Source organism: Oncorhynchus mykiss, chromosome 30, assembly GCF_057628025.1.
Source record: "Oncorhynchus mykiss isolate SJ-2025 chromosome 30, ASM5762802v1, whole genome shotgun sequence".
NCBI classification, from domain to species: Eukaryota; Metazoa; Chordata; class Actinopteri; order Salmoniformes; family Salmonidae; genus Oncorhynchus; species Oncorhynchus mykiss.
Window position 1 is genome coordinate 18263648 of NC_143051.1, and position 18126 is coordinate 18281773.

Genomic DNA, 18126 nt, shown 5'->3' on the forward strand with positions numbered 1-18126 from the left:
GCGCACCTCTCTGATCGTCCTCCCGATGTCAGTGTCCTTTTGGCTTAGGAGTCTGTTCCCTCACCCTGGAAGGCGTCTTCTGAGGACAGACAGCTCTGCAGCTCAGAGCTCACAGCATAGAAATGAAACCCTTTAGGTACCATGATTAGCTGGGATTGGATGCTAAGGGGGTCCGGCTTGAATTCACCCACTTAGACACAGCTACTCATCCGTAGCTTGGGTAGAAAAGGATTTCTTTGTCTTCAAACTTGTGTTGCGTTCTGGGTTTGTTGACGTTTTAGACCTTGGCTGCAGCTTGGGTCACATAGTCTCCCGTAAATTCTAAACTCACAGGTTTTATACCCTTGGGTCAGAAGTGGGCGTAACCGCCTTTAGGGCAATTCTCTGGGCGTACCAAGTTAATGAGGCAAGGTCTAGATTTTACTTAAACACAATTTTAGACAACTAACTTCACAGTTCATCTTCCCCAAAACATTCTCTTTGATTTTGATATTTTCCATACAACGTACAATGTATAAACATCAAACATATACTAGGAAAAGTCTTCACGTTACAATGTTTTCGTAATAACGTAATTTATTAACCTTTAATAACAAAACAAAAATGACATACATTTTCATATTCCATCTATCGTCATGACCACCATTGTGCCTGACGGAAACCATTGTTCCAAAGTCCCTTTATTTCATGTTTAATGAGGCTGGTTCTCCATAGTAACAGGACAAAGGAATTTGTCTGTGACCTGAGATTTACCAGGGGTGTGAGGGTCATAAAACTCCCCCATCTTCAGACCTCTAGATCTCTCCTCCTCTGTTGGGGTTGAGAGATAATCTGTAGGGTTGTGGTCTCCTGTAACCTGACCTGATCAGGACAGTCATGACATCTAGAATAGATCAAATACATGGAAAGTCTGGGGGTCCCTGAGGAGAAGTTTGAGAGTGTAACGTTATGACTATAACTACTGTTCCCTGAAGGAGGGAAACAAGGTACAACATACAAGGGGGAGTCTCACTCTCTCGACATTGGTTGACGTATAGACAATTGCACCGGACAAGGCCAATGAAATCTGCACCTCGCTGGAAGACCCGCTTAGTGACTTTCCCCTGTCCCAGCTGTAAGCACCCTGTGGGCTACACTGGGAGAAGTGACATCCAAGTGATAAAACCTTACAAAAGTGTGTGGTGATGCCCAACTCGCCGCAGCACAAATATCTCCTATAGTCAACCCTTTAAACAACGGCCAAAATGCTGCCAGCCCCCTGGTGGAGTGGGTGCATACTCCACTAGGTAACCCTTGTCCCTTGCTGTTTTATGGCAGGAGATAGCCTCCACAATCCAGTGGGAGAGACACTGCTCAAAGTGCCCTGAAACTGAGCTGGATTAGCAAAACAGACAAAAAGCTGGTCACACAACCGGAAAACCCAGGTTGTTCAATGTATGTGCGTAGAGCTTGCACCAGACACAGGGCATGTAACCTCTGTTGCTCTTCAGAAGCAAATGGAGGAGGCAAAAAGGGAAACAACTCAAAAGCTAAGGACTTGTAGGGCATGGCCATTACTTTTGGGGCAAAGGCCACATTTGGACACAAAGTCACCTTAGAGTCGCCCGGGGCGAACTGAGTACAGGAAGGGTGTACACCTTTCAGTAACTGCAACACCAGTGGGTGAGCCCCTGGAGGCTCAGTCAATTCCCACATGCTGAGATAGCGTCCACATATAATTTTAAAGTGGAGAATGCTTTTAGAGCTCCTGTAGAAACAAGTATTTCCCAGAGCACTGAAAATGAACCAGCCCTTTATCTTGGCACCAGAGCTCAAACACTTGCCACTTATACTCATACAGCCTCTCATGAAGGGAGCACTTGCTGACTGAATGGTAGCAATAACATTCAGAGGTAAACTTCTAGCCATCAGATCAGCCCTCTCAGTGGCCAGGATCTAAGACCACTGGTGTGCCAGAGCGCCCGTTTCCAACAGGTCACTCGGATCCCTCATCATTTTCTCGTGATGCTTAAAGATCTATGTCGGCCCTGCCGAACATTTCCCATATTAGGGAGACCACCCAGGGGTGTACCCTCCACTCCTGAGAGAGAGGGCCCCACCTGGATAAAAGATCTGCACCTCTACTAGACACCTCATAGGGACTAGTGAGCTTCAGGCAGGAATCAGCAATGCATCTCGGTAATGAGGGGAGGGGCACCCCCTTGTGGACAGAGACTTAGCTTAAGCCAAGTTAGCTAGCCTCTTTGGTAGCAGCGAGTCCATTTAGAATCACCAAGCAACTTAACAGTATATATACTATACAATAGAGAGCTACCCCAGCAACTCCATCGTGGGGAGGCAGGAATAGCTAGTAATAGCTAGCTCGTCTCGGCTTGGGGTGTAATAATATTTCCCCATAGTATGTTGACTGACTGAAAGAAAATGTAACATTATGACTATAACTACTGTTCCCTGAAGGAGGGAAATGAGGTACAACACCTGTTTGGCCCCGCACCGCCTGTTCCTGGGCTCGGTGAAGAATGGTATTGAATTGAAGGAATGAATCTGAGCCTCACGTTTATCACCTGTGGAAGATGGGACTTCCAGTGAGGTGTGGATTTCATTGGCCTTGTCAGGCGTGATTGTACATCCTTCAGCCGAAGAAGCGAGAGTGCAACTCCCCTGTAATATGTTGTACCGAAGACTGACTGAAAGGGAACCACTAGCCTAGGCTATATATGTGTACTGGGGTTCGCAGAACTAAGTGTTGCACCATCCAGGCTACTACATATCATAGTCCTCATCCAAGTCCATATGGCTGAAGCTGTGGTCTGTCACACAGACAGATTTGCTCTTCTTCTTGCGGTTCTTCTTCTGCTGTCCTGGGTCATGATCCCCGACCAGAGAGAGGTAAGAGGCCATGCTGTTTCTGACACCGTAGCTCACCATGGCATTCCTGTTCTCCTGGCCCTGGGCAGCCCCTGCACTGATCAGATCTTTCCTGTTGATTGGTTCATATATATAGAGAGAGGGGTGATTAGAACATGTTTGAGCCAATCATGCAGAGTCACATCTTCCCAGTTTTCCAACAAGCCATGTTTTCCATTGGCCAAAAAGCAGGACTACAATTTGATTGCAGAGATATGAGAGCTGCAACGAATGATACTAAACTATGGGTCTGTACCTGTCTATTTTTTTCCAGTCAAAGTTGTTGTGTCGCATCCTTACAGGGGGTGGCTGAGAGGTGATGTCTATGGGGCTGATAGTCCCAGACAGACACGGGCCAGTGAGAACACAACACAGACCATCTGCAGAGTCTTGGAGACCAGAGATGGACTGGGTTAGAAACAAGACACATGCACATACACTGTATGTAATCAAAAACAAACACATACTGTATTTTCACAAGCGCTCATGACATTAATTTTACCTTACAAGCACAAACACACACATACACACAAACCTCTGCCTTCTAAAACATTCATATGGTGTAGTTAGGAGGTGCATGCGCATACCAATAAGAAGCATTGGGTGTGAGTCGTTCCGTTTTGTACTGACAAAACTGTGGTTATAGGTAAAAGCCAGACAATTAAACCTTTAAAATCCATATATCAATATATCCCAAAGTAACTGGGAGAGAGTGAGCGGTCAGTTATGTACAACAACAAACCAATCAGTTTTTTATTTTCGCCTAACCCTACGACCCCTCCCCTAATTGGAGTAAAATAATGGACAACAACACTTGGGCTTCTACTTCCAGCTTATACATACAATATACATTTTACGGACACAGTATATTGTACATTAGTTATCTTTTGTTTGTTTTTAGTCCTATCCTTCAGCTACCCTCAACCCCTTCATAATTTCCTCCCCTTTATATGTCACTGTCTTATGTTCACTCATCAGTTGGTATTGTTCTTGTTTAACGGCATGTTGCCTCATAGAATTATCTTGTTCCTGTTTTTGTTGTTTTATTCAACTTTTCTGCTTCCCGACTCAGCTCTGTTATTACAGAATACCAACTCAAACTATGGAAGCAGCAGGTAAATCGGATATCTTTTAGATGGTCATCGAGCAAGGGTACCTTCTACGTCAACACCATCACCAGCTGGCTCAACTGGGGATGGCCATGGAAGAGGTTCTCCAAAGTTTGCAGCGTCTCGAGCCAGCAAAACGGCCCATTCAGCAACCCGCTCAGGACAGCGAAGCTCGTCTTTCCCTCCCAGAGAAATACGACGGTACACCATCCAAATGCCGTGGCTTCCTCTTTCAGTGCTCCCTCAATTTTTCACACCAGTTGGGAGCCCCCACCACCAAGAGGTCTAAGGTTGCCATGATTATATCTCTGCTGACCGGGCTGGCATTGGAATGTGTTACATCCGTCTGGGAGAGAGGATAGGAGAGGAGGAGCTATATTCTTATGATGGTTTCATGGCTCTGTTTAAATGCATTTTTGATCATCCCGCGGAGGGCAGAGAGGAAGTTGAGTGTCTGCTTCAGCTACAGCAGGGGAATCAGACGGCTGCTGAGTATCCGCTCACCTTCTTGACAGTAGCAGCTTCCAGTGGATGGAATGAGCCGGCGCTTCGCACGCTATTTAGGAGAGGTTGCGAGAAGGTCCAGACGGAATTGACCTGTCGGGATGACAACCTTATCCTGGACGCACTCATTGCGATGGCCATCCGACTGGATAACCTTCTATAGGAGCGTTTGCATTCTTCATCTCTCTTTCCTTCTGCAAGTACTCAATCAAATTTCAATCAATCAAATTTATTTTATATAGCCCTTCGTACATCAGCTGATATCTCAAAGTGCTGTACAGAAACCCAGCCTAAAACCCCAAACAGCAAGCAATGCAGGTGAAGAAGCACGGTGGCTAGGAAAAACTCCCTAGAAAGGCCAAAACCTAGGAAGAAACCTAGAGAGGAACCAGGCTATGTGGGGTGGCCAGTCCTCTTCTGGCTGTGCCGGGTGGAGATTATAACAAAACATGGTCAAGATGTTCAAATGTTCATAAATGACCAGCATGGTCGAATAATAATAAGGCAGAATAGTTGAAACTGGAGCAGCAGCACAGTCAGGTGGACTGGGGACAGCAAGGAGTCATGTCAGGTATTCCTGGGGCATGGTCCTAGGGCTCAGGTCCTCAGAGAGAGAGAAAGAAAGAGAGAATTAGAGAGAGCATATGTGGGATGGCCAGTCCTCTTCTGGCTGTGCCGGGTGGAGATAACAGAACATGGCCAAGATGTTCAAATGTTCATAAATGATCAGCATGGTCGAATAATAATAAGGCAGAACAGTTGAAACTGGAGCAGCAGCACAGCCAGGTGGACTGGGGACAGCAAGGAGTCATCATGTCAGGTAGTCCTGGGGCATGGTCCTAGGGCTCAGGTCCTCCGAGAGAGAGAAAGAGAGAAGGAGAGAATTAGAGAACGCACACTTAGATTCACACAGGACACCGAATAGGACAGGAGAAGTACTCCAGATATAACAAACTGACCCTAGCCCCCCGACACATAAACTACTGCAGCATAAATACTGGAGGCTGAGACAGGAGGGGTCAGGAGACACTGTGGCCCACTCCGAGGACACCCCCGGACAGGGCCAAACAGGAAGGATATAACCCCACCCACTTTACTCGGGATCAGAGCCTGAACCCATGGAGGTAGGAGTCACACGCCATTTCACGGCAGAACGACACAGATGGATACAGCTGGGGCTATGTCTCTACTGTGGGCAAGGAGGGCACAAGCTCTGCTCCCTTGCTAAAACACCCAGATCCCATGCTACCTTTTGTGGTTGAGTTAGACGCATCTGAGATGGGCGTGGGGACAGTTTTGTCACAAAGACAGGGTAACCCATTGAAATGGTATCCTTGTGCTTTTTCCTCCAAGAAACTGTCCTCCGCAGAGGAATTACGACATCGGCAATTGAGAGCTCCTGGCAGTGAAGTTAGCATTAGAGGAGTGGAGACATTAGCTGGAGGGCGCAGAGGAACCATTCGTCATCCTCACCGACCATTGGAACCTAGAGTACATACGGACAGTGAGGAGACCAGTGGTTTGGGACGTCGACGTGGACATCCGACAGGCTCTGGAGAGGGAGCCTGCACCCCGGAATTGTCCTCCCGAGCGCATATACATTCCCACAGGGATAAGGGATAGGCTGTTGACCTGGGCACGTATGTGCTCAAACCAAGTCCCCCCGGAATGCTCCAGCAGGGAAGCTCCTCCGACCGTAGCCCCCAATTCACATCACGAGTTTGGAGGGCCTTCTTGGAGAAGCTTGGGGTCAGCCTCACGGTCAGCCTCACTTCTGGGTATCGGCCTCAGTCCAACGGGTAGGTGGAGAGGATGAACCAGGAGCTGGGGATGTTCCTGAGGAGTCACTGTCAGGACCGGTAGGGTGAGTGGGCACAATTCCTTCCCTGGGCAGAGTACGCCCAGAACTCCCTACTTCACTCCTCCACTGAGTTGATCCCCTTCCAGTGTGTTTTAGGTTTCCAGCTGGCCCTGGACCCCGGGCCAGATCGCAGCTCCTGCGGTAGATGAGTGGTTCCGGTGTGCTGAGGAGGTGTGGAGTGACACGCACGTGAGACTCCAGGGCGCCGTCCATCGTCAGAAGGAACAGGCAGACCGCCACTGCAGTGAGACCCCTGTGTTCCATTCTGAGGACTGCGTCTGGCTCTCTACCAGGAACCTCCCACTCCACAAGCCCTGCAAGAATCTGAATCCCCTTGTTTGTGGGGCCATTCAAGGTTCTCCGGAGGGTCAACGAGGTGACGTACAGGTTACAACTACCCAGTTACTATCATATCTCACCCTCTTTTCACGTCTCCCTTCTCAGGCCAGTGGTTCCAGGTCCCCTAGCTGATACTGTCCCCCATGACACACCTCCACCCCCCCTGGACATCGAGGGGGGTGGAGGTCCTGGGATTCATCATTATGCACACCTGTTAATCATTATAATTCACACCTGGGCTTCATTACCTTCATCATTTCCTCCCCTTTATGTCACTCTCTTATCTTCACTCACCAGTTGGTATTGTTCTTGTTTAACTTGTTATGGCTGCAATCCCGATATCGGGATAAGTGTCATCAACAACCGCTGAATAGCATAGTGCTACATTCAATAAATATTACTATAAATATTTTTATTCATGAAATCACAAGTGCAATGTAGGAAAACACAGTTTAGCCTTTTGTTAATCCACCTGTCGTGTCAGATTTTGAAATTATGCTTTACAGCGAAAGCAATCCAAGCGTTTGTGTAAATTTATCGATCGCACGATAAAACATTAAGTACACTTAGCATCAGGTAGCTCAGTCACGAAAATCAGAAAAGCAATCAAATTAATCGTTTACCTTTGATGATCTTCAGATGTTTTCACTCACGAGACTTCCAGTTACACAACAAATGTTCCCTTTGTTCCATAAAGATTATTTTTTAGATCCAAAATACCTCCGTTTGTTTATCGCATTATGTTCAGGAAAGAGCGGTCACGACAACGTAGACAAATTCCAAATAGTTTCCATAATGTCCACAGAAACATGTCAAACGTTTTTTATAATCAATCCTCGATAATATATCAACCGCAAATGTCTTTCACAGTAGGAGAGTGAAAAGCAATACCTATCCAAACTCTGTTGTGCAAGCAAAACTCATGTGACCACCTAATGCGATGTTATCGTTCTGGACCATTTTTCAAAATAAAAGCCTGAAACTATGTCTGAAGACTGTTGACACCTTGAGGAAGCGATAGGAAAAGGAATCTGGTTCATATCCCTTTAAATGGAGCAAAGGGAGGCTATGGAACATGGAGTTTTCAAAATAGAAGCCACTTCCTGCTCTGATTTTCCTCAGGGTTTCGCCTGCAATATCAGTTCTGTTATACTCACAGACAATATTTTGACAGATTTGGAAACTTTAGAGTGTTTTCTATCCAATACTAATAATAATATGCATATATTAGCAACTGAGACTGAAGAGCTGGCCATTTACAATGGGCACCTTTTCATCCAAGCTACTCAATACTGCCCCTGCAGCCATAAAAAGTTAACAGCGTGTTGCATCATGAAATTATCTCGTTTTTGTTGTTTTATTGAACTTTTCACTTGCACCTGCTTCCTGACTCACAGCTCCATTATTACAAAAATATATTTCAGATCCTTCACTCTTTGCCTTGATGACAGATTTGCACATTCTTGGCACTGTCTCCAATATTGAAAACTCAAATATATGTAACTGAAAAGTTTGTCTTTTGGACATCCGAGCAATGTTGAGGGAGTCCTATTTGAATCAGAAAAGGAAACTTATATGATAGGTAATATATACAAAACCATGGAGAAAGCCTATCTAACTGACAATCTCTTAGAAAAAAATATTAACTATTGCAATCAAGACTTAAAAGTAACTGATAGACACAAGATGGAGGGAGTGTTGGAACATAACTAACGGAATTACAGGTAACAAATGTATGCTTAATCCAGTATAAACTAATGTCTAGAATTTATTATACAAAATAAAACATTCTACAGCACAATGGCAGAGTCATGTCTTAAGTGTATAACTAATGACTCAAATCCATGCTTTCTTGGAATGCTATGAAGTCTGGAAGTTGTTGGCGGAGTTGGAAAGTTGGCTGTCAGAAGTATTCCAATGTAAACTTACTTTTAAACAATCTATCTGCATATTTCAAGACATGACACATGGGGGTGTAGTGAGAGAACAAATGGGGTGGACCATACTTTAATCGTCAATTATTTTGAAAAAAATCTCTTCTCAAAAACTGGAAATCAAATGATCCTTCATCACTACGACAGTGGATGACTCCAATGTATTATTATTTATTATTATTATTTATTATTATTTAAATATTGAATATTGAGTGTGGGCTACATAAAAAAAAAGAACGATGCAATTTGAGGCCATATGGCATAGAGTGCTACAAGCACTGGAAAGTTCCAGGGGATGAAGGATGAGAGGGAGTGGGATTGTGAGAAATGTGTGTGTGTTTGTTTGTCTTTTGTATGGTTATTGTTTGAGAAAATAAACAAAAGTAAAACAGTGTGACAGTCAATATGAAAGTCATAGTCTCAGCACAAATATGTTAAAATGGACAACAATAATTACTTCCTGTTTTGTTCTCAGTGTGTGTACTCTCAGAGCTGGGCCAACACACAGTGGAAAGATGGTTAGCATCTGATAAGAACAAAGCTATTTAAAAATGCTTGAGGTTATTTTCAGTGTGTGTGTGTGTCTGTCTTGGACTCACCAGAGTAGTGGTTTACCATCTCTTCCAAGCACTGGAAAGTCAGACGAGGAGAGATATAATACCAGCTGTTCTCCAGGCGAAATATTTTATAGTGCTGGATGGATCTGTGCTTTACAGACATGGAGTAGACACCTGCAAATATAATATAACATAAAAGGCATTAGGTATAGGCCTAGATGGATCTTAATAGATACCCATCTCCTATCATCCTACTGACGTCCAGTTTAATAACCCCCTTGAGTTGATGTCTGCACCCAGAAAATCTAGTTAGCATAATACATTTAAAAAAAGACATTGACATTTTGTTGTGTTACAGTGTGAATTTAAAATGTATTACATTTATATTAGTGTCACTGGCCTACACACAATACCCCATAATGTCAAAGTGGAATTATGTTTTTATAATTTTAAAAGGCTAATTGATCATTAGAAAACTCTTTTGCAATTATGTTAGCACAGCTGAAAACTGTTGTCCTATTTAAAGAAGCAATAAAACTGACCTTCTCTAGACTAGTTGAGTATCTGGAGCATCAGCATTTGGGGGTTCGATTACAGGCTCAAAATGGCCAGAAATAATGTAATGTCTTATGAAACTTGTCAGTCTATTCTTGTTCTGAGAAATGAAGGCTATTCCATGCGAGAAATTGCCAAGAAACCGAAGATCTTGCACAACGCTGTGTACTACTCCCTTCACAGAACAGTGCAAACTGTCTCTAACCAGAATATAAAGAAGAGTGGGAGGCCCCGGTGCACAACTGAGCAAGAGGACAAGTACATTAGAGTGTCTAGTTTGAGAAATAGACGCCTCACAAGTCCTCAACTGGCAGCTTCATTAAATAGTACCCGCAAAACACCCGTCTCAACGTCAACAGTGAAGAGGCGGCTCAGGGATGTTGGCCTACTAGGCAGAGTTCCTCTGTCCAGTGTCTGTCTTCTTTTGCCTAACTTAATATTTTATTTTTATTGTTCAGTCTGAGATATGGATTTTTCTTTGCAACTCTGCCCAGAAGGAGTGATGGTTGCTGATAATGGGCCTTTGTATTCCTATGTAGATATTCCATTAAAAAATCAGCCATTTCCAGCTACAATAGTCATTTACAACATTAACAATGTCTACACTGTATTTGATGTTATTTTAATGGACCAAAATATTTGCTTTTCTTTCAAAAACAAGGAAATTCCTAAGTGACCCCATACTTTTGAACGGTAGCGGATATTTAGATATATACAGTTGAAAACGGAAGTTTACATACACTTAGGTTGGAGTCATTAAAACTCATTTTTCAACGACTCCACAAATTTCTTGTTAAAAAACGATAGTTTTGGCAAGTCGGTTAGGACATCTACTTTGTGCATGACAATACGTTTTTCCAATGATTGTTTACAGACATATTTTTTCACATATAATTCACTGTAATTCCAGTGTGTCAGAAGTTTACATATACTACATTGACTGTGCCTTTAACCAGCTTTGAAAATTCCAGAAAATTATGTCATGGCTTTTGAAGCTTCTGATTATCTAATTGATATAATTTGAGTCAATTGGAGGTGTACCTGTGGATGTATTTCAAGGCCTACCTTCAATCTCAGTGCCTCTTTGCTTGACATCATGGGAAAATCAAACGAAATCATCCAAGACCTCAGAAAACAATTGTAGACCTTCCCAAGTCTGGTTCATCCTTGGGAGCAATTTAAAAATGCCTGAAGGTGCCATGTTCATCTGTACAAACAATAGTACGCAAGTTTAAACACCATGGGACCACGCAGCCGTCATACCGCTCAGCCGTCATACCGCTAACCGCACTATTGGTTAGAGCCTGTAAGTAAGCATTTCACTGTTGTATTCGGCGCACGTGACAAATAAACTTTGATTTGATTTGAAGGACACGCATTCCCTAGAGATGAACGTACTTTGGTGTGAAAAGTGCAAATCAATCCCAGAACAACACCAAAGGACCCTGTGAAGATGCTGGAGGAAACAGGTACAAAAGTATATACAAAGAAGAAGCCACTGCTCCAAAACCGCCATATAAAAGCCAGACTATGGTTTGCAACTGCACATGAGGACAAAGATCATACTTTTTGGAGAAATATTCTCTGGTCTGATGAAGCAGAAATAGAACTGTTTGGCCATAACGACCATTGTTGTGTTTGGAGGAGAAAGGGGGAGGCTTGCAAGCCGAAGAACACCATCCCAACCGTGAAGCACGGAGGTGGCAGCATCATGTTCTGGGGGTGCTTAGCTGCAGTAGGGACTGGTGCACTTCACAAAATAGATGGCAAAGTTGTGGCAAAATGGCTTAAGGACAACAAAGTCAAGGTATTAGAGTCGCCATCACAAAGTCCTGACCTCAATCCTATATAAAAATTTGTGGACAGAACTGAAAAAGCATGAGCGAACACGGAGGCCTACAAACCTGACTCAGTAACACCAGCACTGTCAGGAGGAATGGGCCACAATTCACACAACAATTTAAAGGCAATGCTACCAAATACTAATTGAGTGTATGTAAACTTCTGACCAACTGGGAACGTGATGAAAGAAATAAAATCTGAAATAAATCATTCTCTCTACTATTATTCAGACATTTCACATTCTTAAAATAAAGTGGTAATCCTAACTGACCTAAAACAGAGAATATTTATCTAGTATTAAATGTCAGCAATTGTGAAAAACTGAGTTTAAACGTATTTGGCTAAGGTGTATGTAAACTTCCGATTTTTTTTTTTTTTTCAGATTTTAAAACAATCTTCCTTTTGATAAAATATTTTTCTATCTGCTTTTCCGTGTATGAATCTGGTATTTAACACGTTTCTATGGGCTAATAGTAGTAAGGCCAAATTCAATGTTTCATCCAATAATTTGTATATATATATTTGTTTTATACTTAGAGGCATCAAAAAAATACCCACCCGGCTTAGACTCTTAAGGAATAACTTGGTAGGGCATTAAATGTTCATGGACTCACCTCTCTGCTGGGTGCTCTCTCTGATCATGAAGGAACCCACTCTGTTTTCAGGGAGACTAAGTAGTTCCTCTGCCTTCTGCCTCACTACTCCCTCAAACAGCCATCTTAAAACAACACACACACACACACACACACACACACACACACACACACACACACACACACACACACACACACACGGTATACATTATATCACTGTACAGAATCAAGTCAACACAGCCTTTATTTATGACAATACAGAACATAATTATAACATTGCTTACCCATGGTAGACTTTGGCAATATGGTTGTTAGGGATGTAGTTTTCACTTCCTGATTGGACAGACCGAACTCTCCACCAGTTGCCTTCCCTGAAGAACACAGATTAAAGGAGAACTTCAATAGGCTACACTGTAACGGAAACAAAATCTGAAATTGTAGTTCTCCCCTATTTGTATAAATGTTAAGTGTTATGCATCAGATTTCCCCCAATGTGTTCATTCTTTGTTGTGTGCAACATGTTATTGATTGTGTACTGTTGTTTTGTATTATTGCATGCTTAGTAGTTATACTTGTATGCAGAGTGTTCCATTTTGTTTTGGAAAGGACTGTATCTGTCCTCTTTTGTTGTCTCGGTATCTATATCTGTAACTGCATCTATCAATTTCTGCCCTAGGAAGCTTTTAGTACAGAGTAGGGTTGCAAAACTACCGGTAATTTACCAAAGTTACTGTAATCTATGGTAATTTTTACTCAAATAACTTTACAAAAAATATATGCATACTATATTGCTTTTTTATATATGTGTCCATGAGTTTCTAGTGGATAGATAGGCCATATGGTTTAAATATCATAATTAATGAGGAAAGCATCTAATCAACAATTGTAACGCTTGTCTTCGTCCTCCTCTGACGAGGAGTAAGAAATAGGTGTCCATGGGTGTCCATATTGTAGGTGTCCATATTGTAGGTGTCCATATTGTAGGTGTCCATATTGTATTTAATACGAATACTGAACACTTCAACAAAAACAATAAAACGACAAAAACGAACAGTCCTGAACGGTGAAGCAAAACACAGAACAGAAAAGAATCACCCACAACTCAAGGGTGAAAACAGGCTACCTAAGTAAAAAAGAACATAGACTGCCCACCCCAACTCACGCCCTGACCATACTAAAACAAAGACAAAACAAAGGAACTAAGGTCAGAACGTGACAACAATGACATTTGTAAAATAAACTCTGCAGCTTTTTTCACAATTGCCCTCAGTTTGGTGGCAAAACTTTTACAAGAAAGACATATTGACATCAAAAAATAAATAAAGGATATTTCATGCTGAAACCTTCATATTAAAACACCAATGGTATTCACTAAGTTGTATGGTTTATATTTCGGGTAATGTTTTCCAGGTTTGTCATTCTATTTTGTGTTTCAAAATCATCTTATTTGATCATTTTATACATGTTACATGTGATAAGGGCACACAGAGGGCCATATATAATTACAGACACCTGGGATAATCTGAATTACCCAAAAAGGCTACTAGAGGTCATGTGATAAAATTCTTCAAAGACCTTGAAAGTTACAGAAATTCTGGTATAACTTTGAAAGTTATAATATATATATATATAATAATATAATATATATATATATATATATATATATATATATATATATATATATATATATATATATATATATATATATATATATATATATATATATATATATACACACATATATATATATATATATATCATTCCCTCTAATATACCCTCCCTTTGCAATCCTAGTGCAGAGACTGGGTTTATAATTGTTCTGACAGACAAAGTACTGACTCTACTTACTGAGACAAGACCCTCAGCTTCTCTCCCATCCTAAAGATCGGCTCACTGATGTCTGGAGAAGGATAGTCATGGAGAACGACAAGCGTCTCGTCTTCTCCTGCTGAGGAACCGCCAATGTTACACAATTAGATAGACGTTAACACAGAGACACAATTTGCCAGAAATATAGGAAATAATTGTCTCATTGTAACTTCTAATTCCAATGAATTATATGAAACACTTGGACAAATGGGTAAACAGTATGTCATCTAAAAAGTCCTGAGTCATCTTTCAAAGCTGTGTGAACATCATATATTTTGTAAAGCCGAAACAGTGTCAAAAACTGCAGTATCACAAAGAAACTGCAAATTACTGCTCAATATCTCAAAAAAGATTGAAGTCTTACCCTTTAATGCACTCTCATGGCAGTTTGAATTTGTTTTGTTCCCAGCTCCCTGTCCCCACATCACATTCCCCATAGCGGCACTCTAATGGGTCTGAGGACAGACGAACATACGGTATAGCTGGTCCTCAAACTAGTCATCAACACAAACTTCCGATAGTAGACAAAGAGTAATCTGGCTGGCCAGTGAAGGCCCCATCCAGCACCTGCGTCCCTGTCATGCATGTGCATGTGTGCATGTTGTAACTTCTCTATTAACAGCCAGAGTGCTATCTCGACCAGGACACGCAGTAGACTGCAAAACCTGAGAGGTGGCTCTGTAAATAATGAAAATACTGTATAACTCATGTTGCAAAATGTGTTAACTAATTGGAAGGTCCATTTGTGTGTACAGCAGTTGGCTATATTGTGTAGCCTATGTTTTTACCTCAACAGTGAAAACTCCTGGTTTTCCAAATGTTTTGTCGAATCCTGATTAAATTCAGCATTTCCCGGTTTCTATCTAGTTTTCACTATATTCACATTATAGAGTAGTAAACTGAAGTAGATGCTACATTAAAACTGTAGTGTCCAATTGTCACTCTGCTGAACTAATAAGAGAACACAGGAAACAGTGACACAGTGGAAACAATCAGAAGATAATATCGTGGTTAATTTGCATAATATGTCGGCAAATATTTATCATGCTGTGTGTCAATGCTATTTATAGTCAGAGTAAAAATGTTGATTTGACCAAATCACCAGCAAATCAAATCAAATGTTATGTCACATGCGCCGAATACATGTGTAGACCTTACTGTGAAATGCTTACTTAACCAACAGCACAGTTCAAGAAAATATTTACTAAATAAACTAAAGTAAAAAAATTATCAAAAGTAACACAATAAAATAACAATAACGAGGATATATACAGGGGATACCTGTACCGAGTCAATGTGCAGGGTTACAGGTTAGTCTAAGTCATTTGTGCATGTAGGTCGGGGTGAAGTGAAAATGCATAGATAATATACAGCGTAGCAACAGTGTACAAAAACAAATGGAGGGTGGGGGGGGGTTCAATGTAAATAGTCAGGTGGCCATTTGATGAATTGTTCAGCAGTCTTATGGCTTGGGGGGAGAAGCTATTAAGGAGACTTTTGGTCCTAGACTTGGCACTCCGGTACCGCATTCTGTGCGGTCGTAGTGAAAACAGTCTATGACTTAGGTGACTGGGGTCTTTGACTATTTTTTGGGCTTTCCTCTGACACCACCTGTTAAATAGGTCCTGGATTGCAGGAAGCTTGGCCCCAGTGATGTACTGGGCCGTACACACTACCCTCTGCAGCACCTTACGGTCAGATGCCAAGTAGCTGCCATACCAGACGGTGATGCAATCGGTCAAGATGCTCTCAATGGTGCAGCTGTAGAACTTTCTGAGGATCTGTGGACCCATGCCAAATCTTTTCAGTCTTCTGAGGCGGAAAAGGTGTTGTCGTGCCCTCTTCACGACTGTCTTGCTGTGTTCGGACCATGATAGTTCGCTGGTGATGTGGACACCAAGGAACTTGAAATTCTGGACTCGCCCAACTACAGCCCCGTTGATGTTAATAGGGGCCTGATCGGGCCGCCTTTCCCTATAGTCCACGATCAGCTCCTTTGTCTTGTTCACATTGAGGAAGAAGTTGTTGTCCTGGCACCACACTGCCAGGTCTCGGACTTCCTCAGGCTGTCTCATCGTGGTCGGTGATCAGGTGAACACTGTTGTGTCGTCAGCAAACTTAATGATGGTGTTAGAGTCATGTTTGGCAACGCAGTTGTGGGTGAACAGGGAGTACAGGAGGGGACTGAGCACACACCCCTGAGGGGCACCTGTGTTGCCTACCCGTACCAGCTGGGGGCGGCCCATCAGAAAGTCTAGGATCAAATTGCAGAGGGAGGTGTTTATTCCCAGGGTCCTTAGCTTAGTGATGAGCTTTGTGGGTACTATGGTGTTGAACACTGAGCTGTAGTTAATGAACAGCATTCTCACATAGGTGTTCCTTTTGTCCAGGTGGGAAAGGGCAATGTGGAGTGTGATTGAGATTGCGTCATCTGTGGATCTGTTGGGGCGGTATGCGAATTGGAGTGAGTCTAGGGTTTCCGGGTGGATGCTGTTGATGTCATGACCAGCCTTTCAAAGCACTTCATGGGTACTGATGTGAGTGCTACGGGGTGGTAGTCGTTTGGGCAGGTTACCTTTGCTTCCTTGGGCACAGGGACTATGGTAGTCTGCTTGAAACATGTAGATATTACAGACTCGGTCAGGGAGAGGTTGAAAATGTCAGTGAAGACACTTACCAATTGGTCAGCGCATGCTTTGAGTACACGTCCTAGTAGTTCGTCTGGGCCCGTGGCTTTGTGAATGTTGACTTGTTTAAAGGTCTTGCTCACATCGGCTACCAAGAGCGTTATCACACAGTCATCCAGAACAGCTGGTGCTCTCATTCACGCTTCAGTGTTGCTAGCCTCAAATCGAGCATGAAAGGCTTTTAGCTCGTCTGGTAGGCTTGCATCACTGGGCAGCTCGCATCTGAGTTTCCCTTTGTTGTCCGTAATAGTTTTCAAGCCCTGCCACATCCGACGAGTGTCAGAATCGGTGTAGTGGGACTCAATCTTAATCCTGTATTGGCACTTTGCTTGTTTGATGGTTTGTCTGATGGCATAGCGGGATTTCTTATAAGTGTCCGGATTAGTGTCCCGCTCCTTGAAAGTGGGTGCTGAGGAGTATTTATGTCTGCAATAAAGCCCTTGTTATGTCTCTAATAAAACTCATTCTGATTGACTGGGCCTATGCCCTCCCAGGCCCACCCATGTCTGCTCTCCTGCCCAGTCGTGAAATCCATAGATTAGGGCCTAATTAATTTATTTCAATTGACTGATTTCATTCTAAGAACTGTAACTCGGTAAAATCTTTGAAATTGTTGCATTTTGCATTTATATATAGGCTTATTGCACTTTTACCAGACACATACTGCAATAAATGTATGACAGCCTCGAAAACTCACCTAGCTGCTGAGTCGTGTGGAGTCGTCAGGCTTGGAAGGCCAGTAGCAGGGGATTCTAGTTGAGTGTGGTGTTTGGCTCTGTGTGTTGAAGATCAGCCAGAGGAAGCATGTCAGCTACACTATTACTAATGACCGTAAGAGTTCCACAGTTCACACCCTCAACTGATGCATGCATAGTGAGGCGAGAGCACTTCCTCTGGCCAAACATTTGCACACACGCGCGCGCACACACACACACACACACACACACACACACACACACACACACACACACACACACACACACACACACACACACACACACACACACACACACACACACACACACACACACACACACACACACACACACACACTTCCTATGAAGAAATGAGGAAGGGGAAGAGAACCAGAACAAGAGACCAATGAGAATGCTAAAAGTACATACTGGTTTTAGCTTTCAGAAATGACACAAAAGAGCAAGGTTATTTCCATGCGAATATGTATGCTGTACGCATCACATACATAGATTAAATTTGAACTACATAGATAGTAATTTCCTTACTAAAATTGATCAGTTACAGTTTTTTATGTGGTGAATGTTCGAAACAATTGTAACACAGCCAGTCATTTTGTTTGTAGTCATTTTTTACCACACAAACATTGTTCCAAAATATATGTTTACTGTACAAT

At 42.6% G+C, this 18126-nt stretch overlaps 1 protein-coding gene across 7 annotated transcripts; it reads right to left on the reverse strand.

Moving 5' to 3' along the window:
- Positions 1-558: 558 nt before the first annotated feature.
- On the reverse strand, positions 559-17672 carry sla1a (Src like adaptor 1a). Of its 7 annotated transcripts, none has more exons than XR_016493531.1 (9): positions 17455-17672; positions 14435-14525; positions 14050-14149; positions 12486-12572; positions 12223-12326; positions 9254-9385; positions 3164-3296; positions 1806-2980; positions 559-1299 (listed from the first exon to the last, which is right to left on the reverse strand). XR_016493531.1 is itself a non-coding variant. In XM_021559998.3 (8 exons), exons 2-8 carry the CDS (start codon positions 14505-14507, stop codon positions 2764-2766), a joined length of 846 nt encoding a protein of 281 aa, XP_021415673.1. In that variant the 5' UTR covers positions 14508-14525; positions 17455-17637; the 3' UTR covers positions 559-2763. The 7 variants fall into 7 exon arrangements, 3 of the variants coding, with proteins under 3 accessions (XP_021415673.1, XP_090083812.1, XP_090083811.1); XR_016493532.1 differs by having other exon boundaries at positions 14050-14146; positions 17455-17670; XM_021559998.3 differs by having other exon boundaries at positions 559-2980; positions 17455-17637.
- Positions 17673-18126: the final 454 nt, after the last annotated feature.

Excerpts from the sequence above, each read along its gene's own strand:
- sla1a (XM_021559998.3), bottom strand. The coding sequence starts at position 14,507 with ATGGGGAATGTGATGTGGGGACAGGGAGCTGGGAACAAAACAAATTCA. Across the intron at positions 9,386-12,222 it reads AGAGAGCACCCAGCAGAGAG|GTGTCTACTCCATGTCTGTA; the intron begins GTGAGTCCATGA and ends TTATATTTGCAG. Across the intron at positions 2,981-3,163 it reads GACTGGAAAAAAATAGACAG|GAAAGATCTGATCAGTGCAG; the intron begins GTACAGACCCAT and ends ACCAATCAACAG.